Source organism: Malus sylvestris, chromosome 3 (assembly GCF_916048215.2).
Source record: "Malus sylvestris chromosome 3, drMalSylv7.2, whole genome shotgun sequence".
Classification (NCBI taxonomy): domain Eukaryota; kingdom Viridiplantae; phylum Streptophyta; class Magnoliopsida; order Rosales; family Rosaceae; genus Malus; species Malus sylvestris.
Window position 1 is genome coordinate 9,432,537 of NC_062262.1, and position 16,901 is coordinate 9,449,437.

Consider the following 16,901-nt stretch of genomic DNA (forward strand, 5'->3'; position numbering starts at 1 on the left):
TAAAATTGGAAGGTAAGGTACTATATTTGAACAAAATGGGTACATTGAAAACACAGTAAAATTACGAAGCTGAAAAACAACCCCTTCTTGTTCTAAATCACTGTAATACTAAACAAAACCCTGAAGGCCTACGTCACATCTGCAACAAAAAGGCCTACGGGCACACACCAACACAGCAAACCCATTTCCCCAAATTTCTCTCTTAACCCCAACCTCAATCCCTTGTGTCCGAGAAATTCTGAATATAAATTTCATGTCACGTCACTCGTATGCTCATGACACACGTTAAGAAGGATTCGTGCATTCAGGTCTTCCAAAGTGGGTCTGTGTGGTACTGGTACCTGAATGCAATGATATCCCTCTTCGCGAGTCTTATGTAGACGGGTGGTGCAGAACAGAATTCCTTACCCAAGAATCTCCGGTCACATCCCATAAACTCAAAGACCAAATAAATTAAAAAAATGAAGAAAACTATATTACACAAAGTTAACAAGAACCTCAATTTTAAGAAAAATGAGGGATCAGGAGCGATCGGACTGAACATCGGAGCAGTACCCACTTGGGGTTTCAGCTGGGGTTTGGGAGCTGGAGCTCAGGAACCCTCCATTTTCCCTTGGCTTTCGAGCTCCCCTGCCCGCCATGGGAGCCAAGAACTTGACCAGTTCCTTAAATATCTTGATCTTGATCTGTCCCCTCCTGGGAGGGAGCCTTCGATTTCGGCTGTGCTTGGACTTGGAACCTGGGATTTCCAGTTTTTTCAAATTCGACATGATGAATTTGAAGGGTGACGACAAGAGCAGAAGAACAGAGGAGAACAGAGTTTTTAGTTGAAGGCGATGAAAAAGGAGAATTTCTTCGACGAAAAAGAAAGAGAGTGTGATGGTTTTAAAGGCATTTTGTTTTGTTTAGGGATTTTTGGTGGAACTTTCATGCTATTTGGAGTGGCCGTATTTCAAGACGTGGCACTTTGTAGTGGCTGGCTTGAACTCTCATGCTATTTTTCGTATGCCGGTAAAGAACATATTCTTTTTAGGGTAAATCTCCGTTTATTCCATCATATTTTATGGTTTTCAACATTTAGTATATTAAATGTTGACATGACGCCTATATAGATAATAACTGAACGTCACGTGTCATTAAGAGGTCCATGTGAAAATTAAAAATTCAAAAAAATAATTATTTTAAAAAAAGTTTAATTAAAAAAAAAAAGAAGCAAAACCCAGATTGTGGGTTTCGCAGTTGGATAGAGAGAGAGAGGGAGAGGGAGACAGCACGAAAGAGGGAGAGGGAAGAGTAGAAGGATCCCTCGCTGAATAACTTCCTCCAATTGTCAATGTCGAAGAAAAATATTAAAATAACATAAGCAAAGTAGGGACACTCCGTACATTGACAAGATTTCATGTTGAATATAATATTGGGCAAATTAAACCAAACCAATAAAAGTGTTTGCCCCAGAATTGTGAGAGCAATTACACGTAATGAGTTTACTATTACCGAATTGTTTTGGTCTTGTATTGCAGTGCAATAACATAAGACAACAAACTTAAACATGATAATTTATTATTAAATTAAAACGTTATGTAACGGTAAATCTGTTTTATGTAAATTATATATTTATTTATATATACTAAAACTCAAATCAAATGTTACTATTCATTAACAGTAGCATGACGAAAATGCTCTCCAAATATTTGTCTCAAATTGGTTTGTCTTGGTTTTTGTATGGTGGAAGGGCGGTGATGTAAATTTAAACTAACCTAAATAATAGATTAATTTAAACCAAATTAAACTCGCAAGCGCACGAATCAATTGTAGAAATAAACGCAAATACGAGGTCGATCCCACAGAGATTGCCTTTAATGCCAATTCAACCAGTTGATTACGCGAAACTTAACTTAACTAAGGAACGAATGATTGATTAATTGATTATGAATAATAATTGAAACTTTACTTCAAATTAGACTAAGAATGTGAATAATGAAAACACGCAACAAAAGAAAGTTTAAAAGAAATTAATGTGATGAAAGCCTAAGGTTATGAATCCACCAATAACAATCCTATTCCCTTTCCTTCAAGCCAATTACTATCCAATTACCATGCCAACATTTAAGGTTGTTCTTTCTAAGATATGAATTGATCCTTGGTCAGGCATCCACTCGTGTGCTTATACATGAAAACTATATCCTATTGGTTAGGCATACAGTTAAACACATACAAACCCATTAAACACAGAAGAATTATGTCAACCAAGCAGGACTAGTTTGATATTGATTATCCTCACTAGTTTGTCTACTCTTCCTAATCTTAGTTCCAATAAACCTAATTGATATTGGTCATCCTCTCAGATTTATCTAATTATCTAGAAACAAGTTCACAATGATGGCCAATCACAAGAACATGTAAATCTAGAATAGATTAAGCACAAAGATTAAGAACTAAACATGGCATGTAATCAAATAATAATCAACAAAATAATTCGGAAATAATCATGTCATGGCTTCATCATAAACCTTAGAAGACGAGTTTAGTTACACATGGTCATAATAAAAATCACAACAGAAATCATGGAAAAAAATAAAATCCGGAAAAGAATGGTAAGAACACACTCAACAGCCTGTCTTCACTTTGGACGAATCTTCCTTGTGTATTTCGTTTTTCTCCCCTTCTCGCTTCTCCTTGGGACACCCTCGGGCCCTTTTTATATCCTAATAAAACCCTCATAAGTCTGATAAAAACTATCCTAAAAGAAAACAGACTCCTAAGTAATTAATAAAACAAATTAGGAAAGAGTTCCTCTTGACTTGGTAAACACGGCATCTGACTTGCACGCCAGATTTGGAGCCGATTTATCTTCTGGAAAAATCTGTAAAAATATGGAAAACGTAGCTTTATCTCTTATCTTTCCAGGAATATATCCCACATCACTAGGAAAAATCGGGAAAGCCTCCAAATCTTCATTCTCCCACAACTGCGCAGTTCTGACGGGACAGTGACTTCTGTGGGATTGATTTGTAAAACTGGAACGTTTGACTCCATGAAAAATTACGAAATTTGGACACAATGATCTTCCATCTCTTAGCTTCCTTCTCCAATTGTCCTTGCATCAAAACTCCTCCGAAAAGTCAAATTATCATCAAAAATGTCCTGCATGCGCAGATTGACAGAAACAGAGAAAAGGAAAGTAGTAAGGCTCTTTTAAGACCAATTCTTTAACAAAACTTAGTGAGAATTAACCTGAAAATGTGATAAATAATGCACCTATCAGGCGGTTTTACCCTTTCGATTTCACGCATCGATCATTGACTGACCCTCTATTTCAACTGTATCTTCTCGATTCTTTTTTTCCGTTTCACTTCTCTCTCACAAATCTCTCTTATGTCGCTCTCAAACTCACCCTCTCTGGCTCTTAGTTCTCTCAGGCTTGGTTTTGCTCCTCTACTCACTGCCTAGAAGACCAAGTTCCCGAGGTTCAGAGTCTCCTCCTCGACCTTTTCCTTCGTAGTATTGGCCCACAAAAGTACATAAGATTGTTAGGGCTTTTGAAAGAAAAAAAAATTAAGAAAGTTAAATAAACAAGGGGCTTTCTATATATATATCCTGTTTAGTTTTGACCCTTGATCATTCAATTTAACATTGAAAATAAAAAAAGGGCTGGCAATAAGAGAAAAGTCGAGACTTGAAGGCACTTTCCCTAATATTATATATATATATATATATAGTCCCCCCATTTTTTTGGGGATTTAACAATAATCCTTCAATTTAAGAACCCAAAATTATTTATAATCACTATTTTAGGCCTAATAAGACAGAATTATTATGGTAGGTGTATTAACTATATCTTAACAATTTTAGGGTAAGGAAAATAAGAGCATCATCAATCACCCAAAACACAAGCCGATAGATTACATATTATAATATAATTGATGATATGAAATATTTTTGCACTGTATCGTTACTTATATTATAACATATAATGTAATGTCTCGTGTTTTGTATATGTTGAAAAAGTCCCAAAAAGGGGCTTTTCTTTTACTGAAATAAATGCTCAAATCCAACTCCCAACATACCAAGCAACACAGATCTGGCAATAAAATTGGAAGGTAAAGTATTTTATTTGAACAAAATGGGTACATTGAAAACACAGCAAAATTACAAAGCTGAAAAACAACCACTTCTTGTTCTAAATCACTGTAAATACTAAACAAAACCCTGAAGGCCTACATCACTTCGGCAACAAAAAGGCCTACGGGCACACACCAACACAGCAAACCCATTTCCCCAAACTTCTCTCTTAACCCCAACCTCAATCCCTCGTGTCCAAGAAATTCTGAATATAAATTTTGTGTCACGTCACTCGTAAGTCCAAGACACACGTTAAGAAGAATTCGTGCATTCAGGTCTTCCAAAGTGGGTCCATGTGGTACTGGACCACTGGTACCTGAATGCAATGAGGTCCCTCTTCGCGTGTCTTTTGTAGACCGGTGATGCGGAACAGAATTCCTTACCCAAGAATCTCCGGTCACATCCCATAAACTCAAAGACCAAATAAATAAATAAAAAATGAACAAAACCATAGTAAACAAAGTTAACAAGAAGCTCAATTTTCAGAAAATGAGGGATCCGGAGCGATCAGACTGAGCTTCGGAGCAGTACCCAAACCCCAGCTGAAACCCCAAGTGGGTACTGCTCCATTTTCCCTTGGCTTTCGAGCTCCCCCGCCCGCCATGGGAGCCAAGAACTTGACCAATTCCTTAAATATCTTGATCTTGATCTGTCCCCTCCTGGGAGGGAGCCTTCGATTTCGGCTGTGCTTGGACTTGGAACCTGGGATTTCCAGTTTTTTCGAATTCGACATGATGAATCTGAAGGGTGAGGACAAGAGATGAAGAACAGAGGAAAACAGAGTGTTTATTTGGAGGCTTTTTCTCTCTCTAGAGTCTAGAGAGAGGGGATGAGCAAAAAGAGAATTTTCTTGGACGGAAAAGAAAGAGAGTGAATTGTTGTAACAAAGTGAATGCGCTTTGGGGATTTTGAGGGGATGGTTTTATAGAGGCATTTTGCATTTTGTTGCACAAGACTCAGCTTGCTGACTTAGAGCATCTAGAGGCACTTTGCATTTGTTGCATAAGACTTAGCTTCCTCACTAAGACATTCTAGAAGCATATGTGGAGTCTGTAGATAAAACTGCGCAAGTACATAAAACTCCGCAATCAAGCTATTTTTCGTATGCCGGAAAAGGACATATTCTTTTTAAATTTTACGTTGGTAGCCTATTTGAAGAAAACAAAGAGTTCACAAGAGTGACTTTTGTAGATGGAGCCGTTTTGAACTAGATTGTTTGTTCAATGTTTAACGTATGATGTATGCGTTTTTATTTGAGTTTTAAAAAAAAGGAAAACTAATGAAAATGGCTTGAAAACTTTGAGTTTTAATGATAAGGACAAAATAAAAGGTAAAGTGAATAGTATCAAGATTGATTTTTTAGTGTAAAAATGTGGTTTTTCGTTAAAGTGAACAGTACCATATGCTTTTCGTTAAAGTTCCCTTAAAAAAATTCTATCGTTTGAAAAAAAAAATGTAAAAGTTGCATGTTTTACCACTAGAGTTTGCGATTCTTGTCAAAAGATGAATTTTTTATATAATAAAATTTGTTCTTTGACAATATATATATATATATATATATTAAAATTTGTTGGGCGTTTAAATATAAAGATAGAAAATCTTCCTTTACCTCGTTTCTCTTTTATTGTTGGAGTCTTAACTATCACCACATTAATAAAGGTTCATTTTGTCACCTAAATGTCAAACGAATTAAAATATCATATCGTAGGATTGAAGAGAGAAGGGGGGGGGGGGGGGGACTCTTATTTATTTATTTTTTAACATAAATATTATTGATTCAAAATATAAATGGTTCTGATCATAAATCATAAGCACAAAACTCTGTGATTAAAACACTAAGAGTTTTGAGTAGGAGCTCCTACTTATCTTTGAGTAGCCAAATTTTGTTCTTTATATAACTCTTTGGACGTTCTATATTTGGTTGTATAAATATCTTTTGTCAATGTACTAGATTTCTGACTAATGGTAAATGACGAATTATGAGGCTTCCTTAAAACAAAAAACCGGAGTTCTCGGGTTCGAAACCCGCTGCTGGTGTGGAAGCTAGACTTGTGGCCAGGGGAGATTGAAATGTCTATGTGAGTCTTCCCGACCCCCGAAAAAAATCGATAATCATGGCTTGCCACTAGTTGTTCTCATTTTTAAAGGAAAAAAAAAATGTACGAGACTTGTGAGGGAAATGTCAATACACACATGGGATTAATTAGTCAATCCTTCACACTATTATATAACGTTGGACTTTAATTGAGTTTCGGATAACAATAACGTTGGACTTCAATTGAATTTATTCCTCCCACATCATTATTTTCTACTCCTGCATATACCGCAACGTGCATGTTCCATGTACACAAGTCCTTTTAGGGGGAGACTAATTTGTTTGGGAACAATTACAATTGGCCGTCTAATTTTGATTTGTATTGTGTCACATGATTGATTGTCACTCATTTACAACGTAATTAGTTGTCACTAACACACGCATGATCGATTGTCCTTACAAGCAAAACAACATGGCTAGATCCCATAACTCCCTAATATATGGAAGAATGGGATCCCTATTCAACTTCATGTGATGCAAGCATATTGTGATCCCTCCTCCCTGTGATGTTTTTTCTTTTCATTTACAAGAAACGATAGTGGTATTTCATTGATCATCATAAACAAATACAAGGGTGCTAATTGGGTACATTGCTCTAGTGACCAATACATTGATTTGGAGTGAATTTGCACAAACAAGCGATTAATTAAAACCCCTACACGACTACTACAATCAAAGTGCACCAATACAAATTTGTCACAAAAACGATACGCAACAAACCAATACTAGTGTAGTGGCTCACTGCATGACATATGCGACACATAAGCATCGATCATTCCCTAATTTTCTTTCAGAAGGATAATGAAAGTGACAAATAATTAAAGAGAGAGTTGCTTATTCTAATCTGATGGTTAGCATTAGCTAATAAGTCGTTTGATTTGTTTGTTTAATCAAATGAAATTTCAACCCGTATTACAAAAGCCTTGGTGTTAAGACAAATTCTTCATTCGCATAAAGATTTAGAACGTAGTAGTACACATCGAAGGAGACTCGAAGACCGAAAAGACTAGCAGTACAACATCATGTCCAGATTCATTGCCGGATTCAGTCAAATTCTTAAAGAAGATAATATCTTTGAAAAAAATGACATTACAAATACATATCATGAAGAACTCAATTCTAAAAGGGTAATTGCAAATTAGATTTAAAATATTGCAATGAAGTATCAGCAAATCACTGTCACGATCCTAGAACACCAAGTGAAGAAGATTACGCAAATCAAACAGCTCCACCATTCAAACATAAATTCACAGGAGATGTAGCACACCGAAACAAAGTAAATGGAAAGGAAGAGAGGAGAAATACCAAAAATGATTGTCAAGATGATTTCCACCAACTCCAACAAAGCCAAAACAAGGAGGCGACAGATAATTTTTCTCTGATTTTTGCTTCAGACGTCTAGGGTTTTTATGTATGTTTTTTGTTTGGTAAATGAGCCTAGGAAAAAAAGATAAGAAACAAGCTAAGCAATTGTTAACACTTGAGTTTTATCCATATACCTTAATTTATATCACCAAGCATCATTAAGCACCCTTTGGAATTTAGAGGGGCAATTAATGTGAAGTGTGAACCGAAACAAACATTTCCAAACGACTTCAAATTTTAGCTTTGCCTATATTAGCAGCCTAATTTGTCTTCATACTTTCTCAATCTTTGTCGCACACCAATTAGACACGTAGTCCCAAAGCCATTGACTAATCACGAATTGAATACAAGTTCTTTAGACGAAAATCCATTGACTAATCAATCACTTGAATACAATTTCTTCTTAATCGTTGCCTAAAAAGACAATGTTTTAATCTAAGATAATTCCTTAATTACAATCCGTCAAATGGTGACGGGTGACACCCTTGACGACTCGTTCGGTCTCGATGAGTCATATGCCATTTGTAAGATTTGTGAGACACATGGCGCATGCATGCCACTTAAGTCGTGAATATCAAAATTTAATGTGTTGGTGAGTATTTATAGCACCGAAATTTACATGTCTACACTAAGCTTTGAGCTTTTTCAAGTATCTAATAATTTAACAAACATTTTTTTGTGCCTACAACCATCTTTTCTCATCTTTCCCTACAAAAAAATTTGGAATAAATGATTAGAAAGCGACCACCAAGACATAACTAGTTGGATAATTGTGTACCAATAAGATCCCATTGATTTCCTCAATTAACTTAGAAAGTTTCCAAATTATACTAATCTTGTTGTTAATCACCTTATCCTAAAACGCGCTAAAATTCCCGCATACATAGAATAAAAGGAAAATAAGTTCCAAGCAAATCAAATTCATTGAACACAAGAACTAGCAACTACCAAATACCAACTAGTCAAAGTACATGAGACTTAGATTCCTCTAATCTTTATCCGTGTGCTGAGTGGGAGTTGGAAATGAATGTAAGTATTGAAGTTACTTTGCACGATTTGCATCAAAATTGGAGTGGTTCGAGTTCCTTTATGTGCAATTGTAATGAAGTGGCTCACTTAATAATTTTCTTTGTCACTTTTTAATTTTCTCGGTCTAGATTTGAACGTTTTTATTAAAATTTAATAAATTCATAGTATTGGCCCCAAAATGTACATAAGATTGTTAGGGTTTTTTTGAAAGAAACAAAAATTAAGAAAGTTAAATAAACAAGGGGCTTTTAGCATTAAACCCCCAAAAGACAAACACTTTTTCGCAATCGATCCCTGTTTATAAGGAAATGATTTCAGCATATTATTTTTAACTTTCTGCATATAATGTTTAGTTTTGACCTTTGATCATTCAATTTAACATTGAAAATAAAAAGGGGCGGGCAATAAGAGAAAAGTTGAGTCTTGAAGGCGCTTTCCCTAATATTATATATATTTAATCCTCCATTTGTTTGGGCATTTAACAATAATCCTTCAATTTAAGAACCAAAAATTATTTACAATCACTATTTTAGGCTTAAAAAGACGGAATTATTATGGTAGGTGTATTAACTATATCTTTAACAATTTCAGGATAAGGAAAATTAGAGCATCATCAATCACCCAGAACACAAGCCGGTAAATTACATATTATAATATAAGTGATAATATGAAATATTTTTACATTGTATCATCATTTATATTATAACACATAGTGTAATGTCTTGTGTTTTGTGTACGTTGAAAAATGTCCGAATACGACCGATCAAAGGTACCAAAAGCTGCTTTGTACCCAACAAGGGGCTGTTATTTTACTGAAATTAATGCTCAAATCCAACTCCCAACATACCAAGCAACACAGATCTGGCGATAAAATTGGAAGGTAAAGTATTTTATTTGAACAAAATGGGTACATTGAAAACACAGTAAAATTACAAAGCTGAAAAACAGCCACTTCTTGTTCTAAATCACTGTAATACTAAACAAAACGCTGAAGGCCTACATCACTTCTGCAGCAAAATCTAAATCGCCTACGGGCACACACCAACGCAGCAAACCCACTTCCCCAAATTTCTCTCTTAACCCCCAACCTCAATGCCTCATGTCCGAGAAATTCTGAATATAAATTTCGTGTCACGTCATATGCTCAAGACACACACTAAGAAAGATTCGTGCATTCAGGTCTTCCAAAGTGGGTCCATGTGGTACTGGTACCTGAATGCAATGAGGTCCCTCTTCGCGTGTCTTGTGTAGACGGGTGATGCGGAACAGAATTCCTTCCCATAAACTCAAAACCAAATAAATTAAAAAAATTAACAAAACTATAGTATACAAAGTTAACAAGAAGCTCACTTTTCAGAAAATGAGGGATCCGGAGCGATCAGACTGAGCTTCGGAGCAGTACCCAAACCCCAGCTGAAACCCCAAGTGGGTACTGCTCCATTTTCCCTCGGCTTTCGAGCTCCCCCGCCCGCCATGGGAGCCAAGAACTTGACCAATTCCTTAAATATCTTGATCTTGATCTGTCCCCTCCTGGGAGGGAGCCTTCGATTTCGGCCGTGCTTGGACTTGGAACCTGGGATTTCCAGTTTTTTCGAATTCGACATGATGAATTTGAAGGGTGAGGACAAGAGCAGAAGAACAGAGTGTTTAGTTGAAGGCTTTTTCTCTCTCTAGAGTCTAGAGAGAGGGGATGAACAAAAAGAGGATTTTCTTGGACGGAAAAGAAAGAGAGTGAATTGTAACAAAGTGAATGTGCTTTGGGGATTTTGAGTGGATGGTTTTATAGAGGCATTTTGCATTTTGGCGCAAAAGACTTGGCTTGCTCACTAAGATTTACCTTGTTTCAGAACTAGATTGGTTGTTCAATGTTTTGGCATTCGATGTATGCGTCTCTATTTGAGTTTAATAAAGTATTCTATCGTTTGAAAAATAAAATTAACTGTAAAAATTGCATGTTTTTACCAATAGAGTTTGCAATACTAGTCAAAAGATGAATATTTTATGTAATTAAATTTGTTGGGCGTTTAAATATAAAAATAGAAAATCTTCCTAATTACCTCGTTTCTCTTTTGTTGTTGGAGTCTTAACTAGGCACCACACTAACAAAGCATCATTTTGTCACCTAAATGTTAAACGAATTAGAATAAAAAATGTTACTCTTACCTTTTCTTCGTACTATGTTTTTAATAGAGATGAAATAAATATGTGTTAGTGGGTTCTATTTTTATTAGCAAAATAGTACAAATTATAGTATAAATAGACTGTAAGCATAGCGTTGCACAGTTATAATACGATCTTGAAGTATGTTTGGTTGAGGAAATTGAAGATGATGGGATTTGGGAGTCATGGTGCATTTCTAGCTTAGAAATCATTTCTCAATTAGAAATGCAATTGAATAATATGGTACATGTCGTATAAAAACTTTCCACGTGGATAACAATGACCCAAAACATCATATGGTTGGTTTGAAGGGGCGGGGCCCACTCTTATTTATTTATTTTTAACATAAATATTATTGATTCAAAAGATGGCCATATGAATCTTTTGGGTCAATGACGTTTTGAAGACATTAGACTGAAACATCGCCACATGCATAATTATATCCATTTATATGATAATACGTAGATTGATTTTGTTCATATTCCATCATAAAACTTAACAAATTCATGGTCTACATTTATATAATAACATGTGAACCGTTTATAAACTTGTTTGGAAGTACTTTTAAAATAACTGAAAACACTTTAAGAGAACATATTTGTTAAGTTCCAATTGCACTTAAAATGCTTCTTGAAAGAAGCATTAGTTATGTGCACTTTACCCTGTTTTCAAAATTCAATTGTATTTTTGTTAAATATTAATTATAAAAATATTTTCACAAAAATATAATTTGGCCATTTTGAAAGCAGGAGCTCTATATCACTTTTTGGTGCAGGGCACATAATGATTTTTCCAATACCTCAGCTCAGATAAACCATAACTTTTTACCTTTTTCCTTCGTTATTAGTTATGAAAAAACATTAAGCATCTACAAATGAACCATTGGAAACAAGTTAAATGTGTGGGCCTCTAAATCATGTCATATAACGCGGTGTTGGAATATTCGGATACATTACGAAAGAAAGAGATGGATGGATGTCACAATTATATTCTTAATTATTTTCATTTTTTATGTTAATTTGTTCCATGTAACAAGCAATTTTAGAGATTTAGAGAAGCAGTAGCAACCAATTTTATAGTAATTTATTGGCCGGCAAGAAGAAAATTTACAGTCAAATTTAGTAATTTATTGGCCGGCAAGAAGAAAATTTACAATCAAACGCGTGGGACCCTTGCAAATATATATATCATAATTTTGCATGCAGCTCTTATGGTTCTAAATCACAAAGAGCAAAATGAATTTATATTTGGGATGATCACGGAGATTTTGTAAAAACTTAGGTTTTTTTTTTTGGTTTACATGGTTCCTGAGGTTTACATAATTCCTCACTTTAGTATTTGAGATTTGAAATCTAGTAGAAGTGGTGCCTGAGTTTATCCATCATCAATCATTTTGGTTATTTCATGAAAAATATCCATTAAATGAGAATAAAATGATAAAAATAATCTCAAATTTTGACTAATCATTTTGGCCTATTGTTTATTAAAATTGAGGGTATTTTTATCATTTTATCCTTATTTGATATAATTTTTTACGAAATGACCAAAATAATTGGTAGTAAATAAACTCAGGGACAATTTCTTTCAATTTCAAATCTCAGCGATTAATGTTAATAATTACGCCAATCTCAGAGACCATTTTAGCTAAAAAGCTAAAAACTTTTTGCAACGTTTTGTTTATATTATATTATCCTACATGAAAACCGCGTCCCTCCCTCTTTAACGTGCATTATACTCACTCAAACACAGGAATTTGAAAGTAAACGAGGACAATAGATATTAGATTTTGTGGGCTCAAAATCTCACATCTCACATCTCAAGTAGTACCTAATAAGTTGACATTAATTGCTATATATTTTATTTTTGACATGATGACAAAATCAAGTCTAGGCCAAGAACAAATTAGTGTTCAGGAGACCAATTAGAGTTGAGGCAATATTCCTCGTCATTTGATTTTACGAATTTTTTTCTATGCCATGTCATTGTGATGCATAATGATTATGGTATGTATCGACCCATAACTTTTTGGTAGGACTAATAACTTTATTAACTTGAAATATACAAGAATAACTTACACAAGTTTAAGTGTATATTCATCTCTTTTTTCCAAATCTGATCAGTTGACGAGTTTATAGGAAGAGAGGAGTACAGTAAATTCGAGACATGAAAGTTTTTCTTACGATCAATGGATCGATTTGTTTTCATTTACCACATGTAGCTTGTTTGCAAGCATTTCGTATTATTTCTTATATATCGTACATGTTTGGTATATAAAAAGTATGAATCTTATCAACAATAATTGTGTGTTATCCAATTAGCTAGGTTGATGTGATGAAGTGCCTCTTTTTTCAGATAGAAAGAGATGCACCTTTCAAAGTGCAGCCATCGAAACTGAAGTCCGCCACCAAAGTTGACCCGATCCCACATCATATAGTATATGCTAGGGTTTGGTTTAAGGGAGGCCTCCGACAAACTAAGAGCTAATTAATTCAGAAAAAAATGTTCTTGGATATTGTTAATTAATCAAAATAACAATATAGGAGGAACTTAATTTAGCAACACGTGTCCGTAGGTGCATAGAAGAAATGTGGGATTATAATTGTAGTAATGAAGGAGACATTAAAGTGTACAGAGAAATGTGGTTTAGTTAATTTGTTCTTAGTTCCCAAAAAGGAACATCAATAATTTTAAAGTATTATGGATTTTGTAGGGTTATAGTTTTTTTTAATAAATGATAGGGATACTTTATTTATACGAAAAAACTAATAAGAAGGGTGTCAATTGAGGACATCTTTTTCAGTGATCAAATTCTTGATATGAAGAGAATACACGCACAACAAGCAAACTTAATTAACCCCTATATGGCAACCACAGTGAACGAAGGAACACATGAACCATCGATATATAGTTTGCCACAATAAATCAGTGATAACATATCCAAAACCTAAGAACACACAAAGTCATCGTAAAGATGTGAGGCCGCACAAACCGCTAGGCAACACAAACATACACAAACACAAACACAAAATACAACTAAGCCAAGAAGAAAACCATGGTCAGCTCATCTCCACAAAGACAAAGCAAGGCGCACAAATCTTGCCCCTCTGCAACCGGATTTGCGTCAATGACAACCCAATCAAAGTGTCTCCATTACATACTTGGCCGTGAAAGGCGATTCGATAACAGATATGTCCATGAGTCCGCAACCATCATCGAATCAAGCTAGATCGGCTACCAACGACATACTAAAAAGCTATCATCCCAACAATTGAAATTAATAATAATAATTTTGATCAATTTCCATTTGTTCTTTACTTATATATTTCTTTTTATCCAGATGTAGATGCATTCCTATTTAGAATGGTGATATTTGGCTGGGTCTTATATTCTACATGTTCCAAACATTTTTTAACCTCACCATATCATACAAAAGCTAAAGTCATGCTATTTCATCTATCACTTTCACACCAAATAAAAAGAATTAGTATCATCATATATGATATTCCAAATTAAATTAATGTATGTGTGGGAGGACTAGATAGAAAAATGTCAGCGAACACGGTTTGGATCATTTGGCAATTTTTGAAAAATTCAATCAAATAATGTAAATAATGAAAAATCACTTCATTTGGTCTGAGACGTAGAGAAAACTACGTCATTGTCAGGAGGGCTTGTGACGATTGCGAGATGTTGCAAAATATTCGATTTCAAAGAGTTTGGCACAAGAAATTGTGTGATGATGTAAAATTGTGTCAATTTGTAGGGCAAGCAAAAGCGCGTCCCACTAATCTACCATGCATGCATGCATGATAAATAAACAAATAAATAAATAAAAACAAAAATAAGTAAAATGAAAACTAATTATCTTAATCTAAGTCCCTCGTTATCATCAACATAAAATTTAAAAGCAAACTTTAAATACATACAACCATTAACAAATCATGCATAACTTTTTTTTTTTAGTATATCGATATTTTTACACTAGAAGGAATGAGAATTCGACTAAACCACACGATGGGTAACCTAATTTGATATCGAATTCGCCATTTACGAGATTTGAACTAAAGACCTCTCATTTTCAAGTGAAAATGAATTTACCAAACTGTAGTACTGAATGGTAAATTATGCATAACTTTGATTGTTAGATGATTGATAGACATCAATAATTTCAAGGACTAATAGAAGAATGTTTACGCGGAAAGCTAACCCAATTAAAGATCGATGATTTCATCATTAATTGCACTAATATTTTTTTATGTAAAACCGCACACCTACTAGATTGTATATACAATTAAGTTGAAGACGATAATAATGTTAACTAGTAATGAATTGTTGTACCGACTATTCAACTTTGTCATCGATAAGAACAAATGAGAGTTTAAAAAAGTTTAAAATTGCAAAAATAAAAAATAAAAAACAAAGATTTTCATTTTGGTTTATAGTACCACCAATGATTAGTTTTCCCATTATCAATGTTAGTTTATGGTACAAATTATACATCAAGCAAAGGAAATGGCTTAAACAAAGCGGGGCTTGTTTGCTTATTTCAGTTTTTCCTTTGGGGGGTTTTCCTTTTTAGGGCCAACATCTTGACATGGTGCATTGTTTTGGTTATTTATAGGGTGGTGTTATCCGAGAGAGGATTCTCACCGTATCCTCTTTGTGAAGATTTCGGAGATCCTCAAATCACATCCGTTCATTGTACATCGTGTAGTCAGTTTTCTTCAGGTATTGTTTATATTCAATTTTAAATAAAAAAATTACAATGATTTCTAACCGTACGATGTACAATGAACGGATGTGATTTGAGAATCCCTGGAATCCTCACAAAGAGGATATGGCGAGGATCCTCACTCGTGTTATCCAACCACTTATTTTTACTTTTCACATTCACTTTTTAATTTTCAATTGTTACATTTAATGAATTGAAGAATATCAATGGACAAAATTTAGCAATGGTGTGTGTGAGCCAAAAAAATGATGTGTAAATAGCACTACTCTATTTACATACTCATATTTAAAGAGTAATGCTAAAAAGATCAAAATTGTAAATCAAATTTTGTAAACCAAATGATGTGGATATTGATTATTAGATTATTACTTAATGTTAATTAACGTATTTATCTCTTATTGGTGACACCTTATTTAATTTAAAATTTTGGTTTAACAATTTAATCTTCTTAGCATTACTCTTTGTATAAAAACCAAAAAAGAGCTGGTAATAGCACTGCACTTTAAAATAGGTAAAAGAAATAGGTACTCTGCACTTCTTTCTAAAATGATTAATAACATTTACCTCTACACTCAAAGTACTAAATTTAATTCTACCACTTTAAACGACCGTATAGAAAAAGAATAACACAATATAAAATTTCAAAAATTGCTGAATTGTGGCCAAATAAAAAAAAAGAGGATGTAATATCCATACACCTCTTTTTACTTCTTCCACATTTTTTTGGTTTTCGGCCGTCGGATCAGATGAATTAAAGAAGATGAACGGATAGAAATTAATAAAGATGTGTAAAAAATAAAAAATGGTGTGTGAATAGCACACCAAAAAAAAAGTGCTGAATAACTTCCTCCAAGTGTCAATTTCGAAGAACAATATTAAAATAACATATTCAAAGTAGGGACATTCCGTACATTGACAAGACTTCACCTTGAATACAATATTGGGTCACTTTACAAATTAAACTAAACCAATAAAAGTTTTTGCCCCATAATAATGAGAGCAATTACCCGAAATAAGTTCATTATTACCGAATTGTTTTGGTCTATTAATGTCATTGTTCTAAAAATTCTCGAATAGAATTAAGAGCTAGACGGTTGGTTACCGTTCTGATTAATTCCTAAGCGTTCGAAAATTAGGAATGACGTCTATACTTGATGATGCGACCGCCTAAGCACCAGCCTAACCTGCCCAGACCCGCCTAGACATTTGTCTAGGTTGCGACTCACTTAGATAGAAAATAGATAACTTTCATCTTGCATTTTATTATTTCCAATAAATTGTAAGAGACTTACTGAACACTTAAATGAACACACATTATATGTTTGATCTCCATGTTTTCATTATGTTCTAATACTTCATAATATATATTCTATTCTATTTTCTAGTTTATGATGAAAT

The 16,901-nt window shown here is 34.2% G+C and overlaps 1 protein-coding gene across 1 annotated transcript; it reads right to left on the bottom strand.

Moving 5' to 3' along the window:
- LOC126617489 (uncharacterized) lies at positions 1-10,553 on the bottom strand. The gene is made up of 3 exons (XM_050285584.1): positions 9,962-10,553; positions 9,824-9,885; positions 1-341 (listed from the first exon to the last, which is right to left on the bottom strand). The coding sequence occupies exons 1-3, from the start codon at positions 10,213-10,215 to the stop codon at positions 286-288; spliced, it is 372 nt and encodes a 123-aa protein (XP_050141541.1). The 5' UTR covers positions 10,216-10,553; the 3' UTR covers positions 1-285.
- Positions 10,554-16,901: the final 6,348 nt, after the last annotated feature.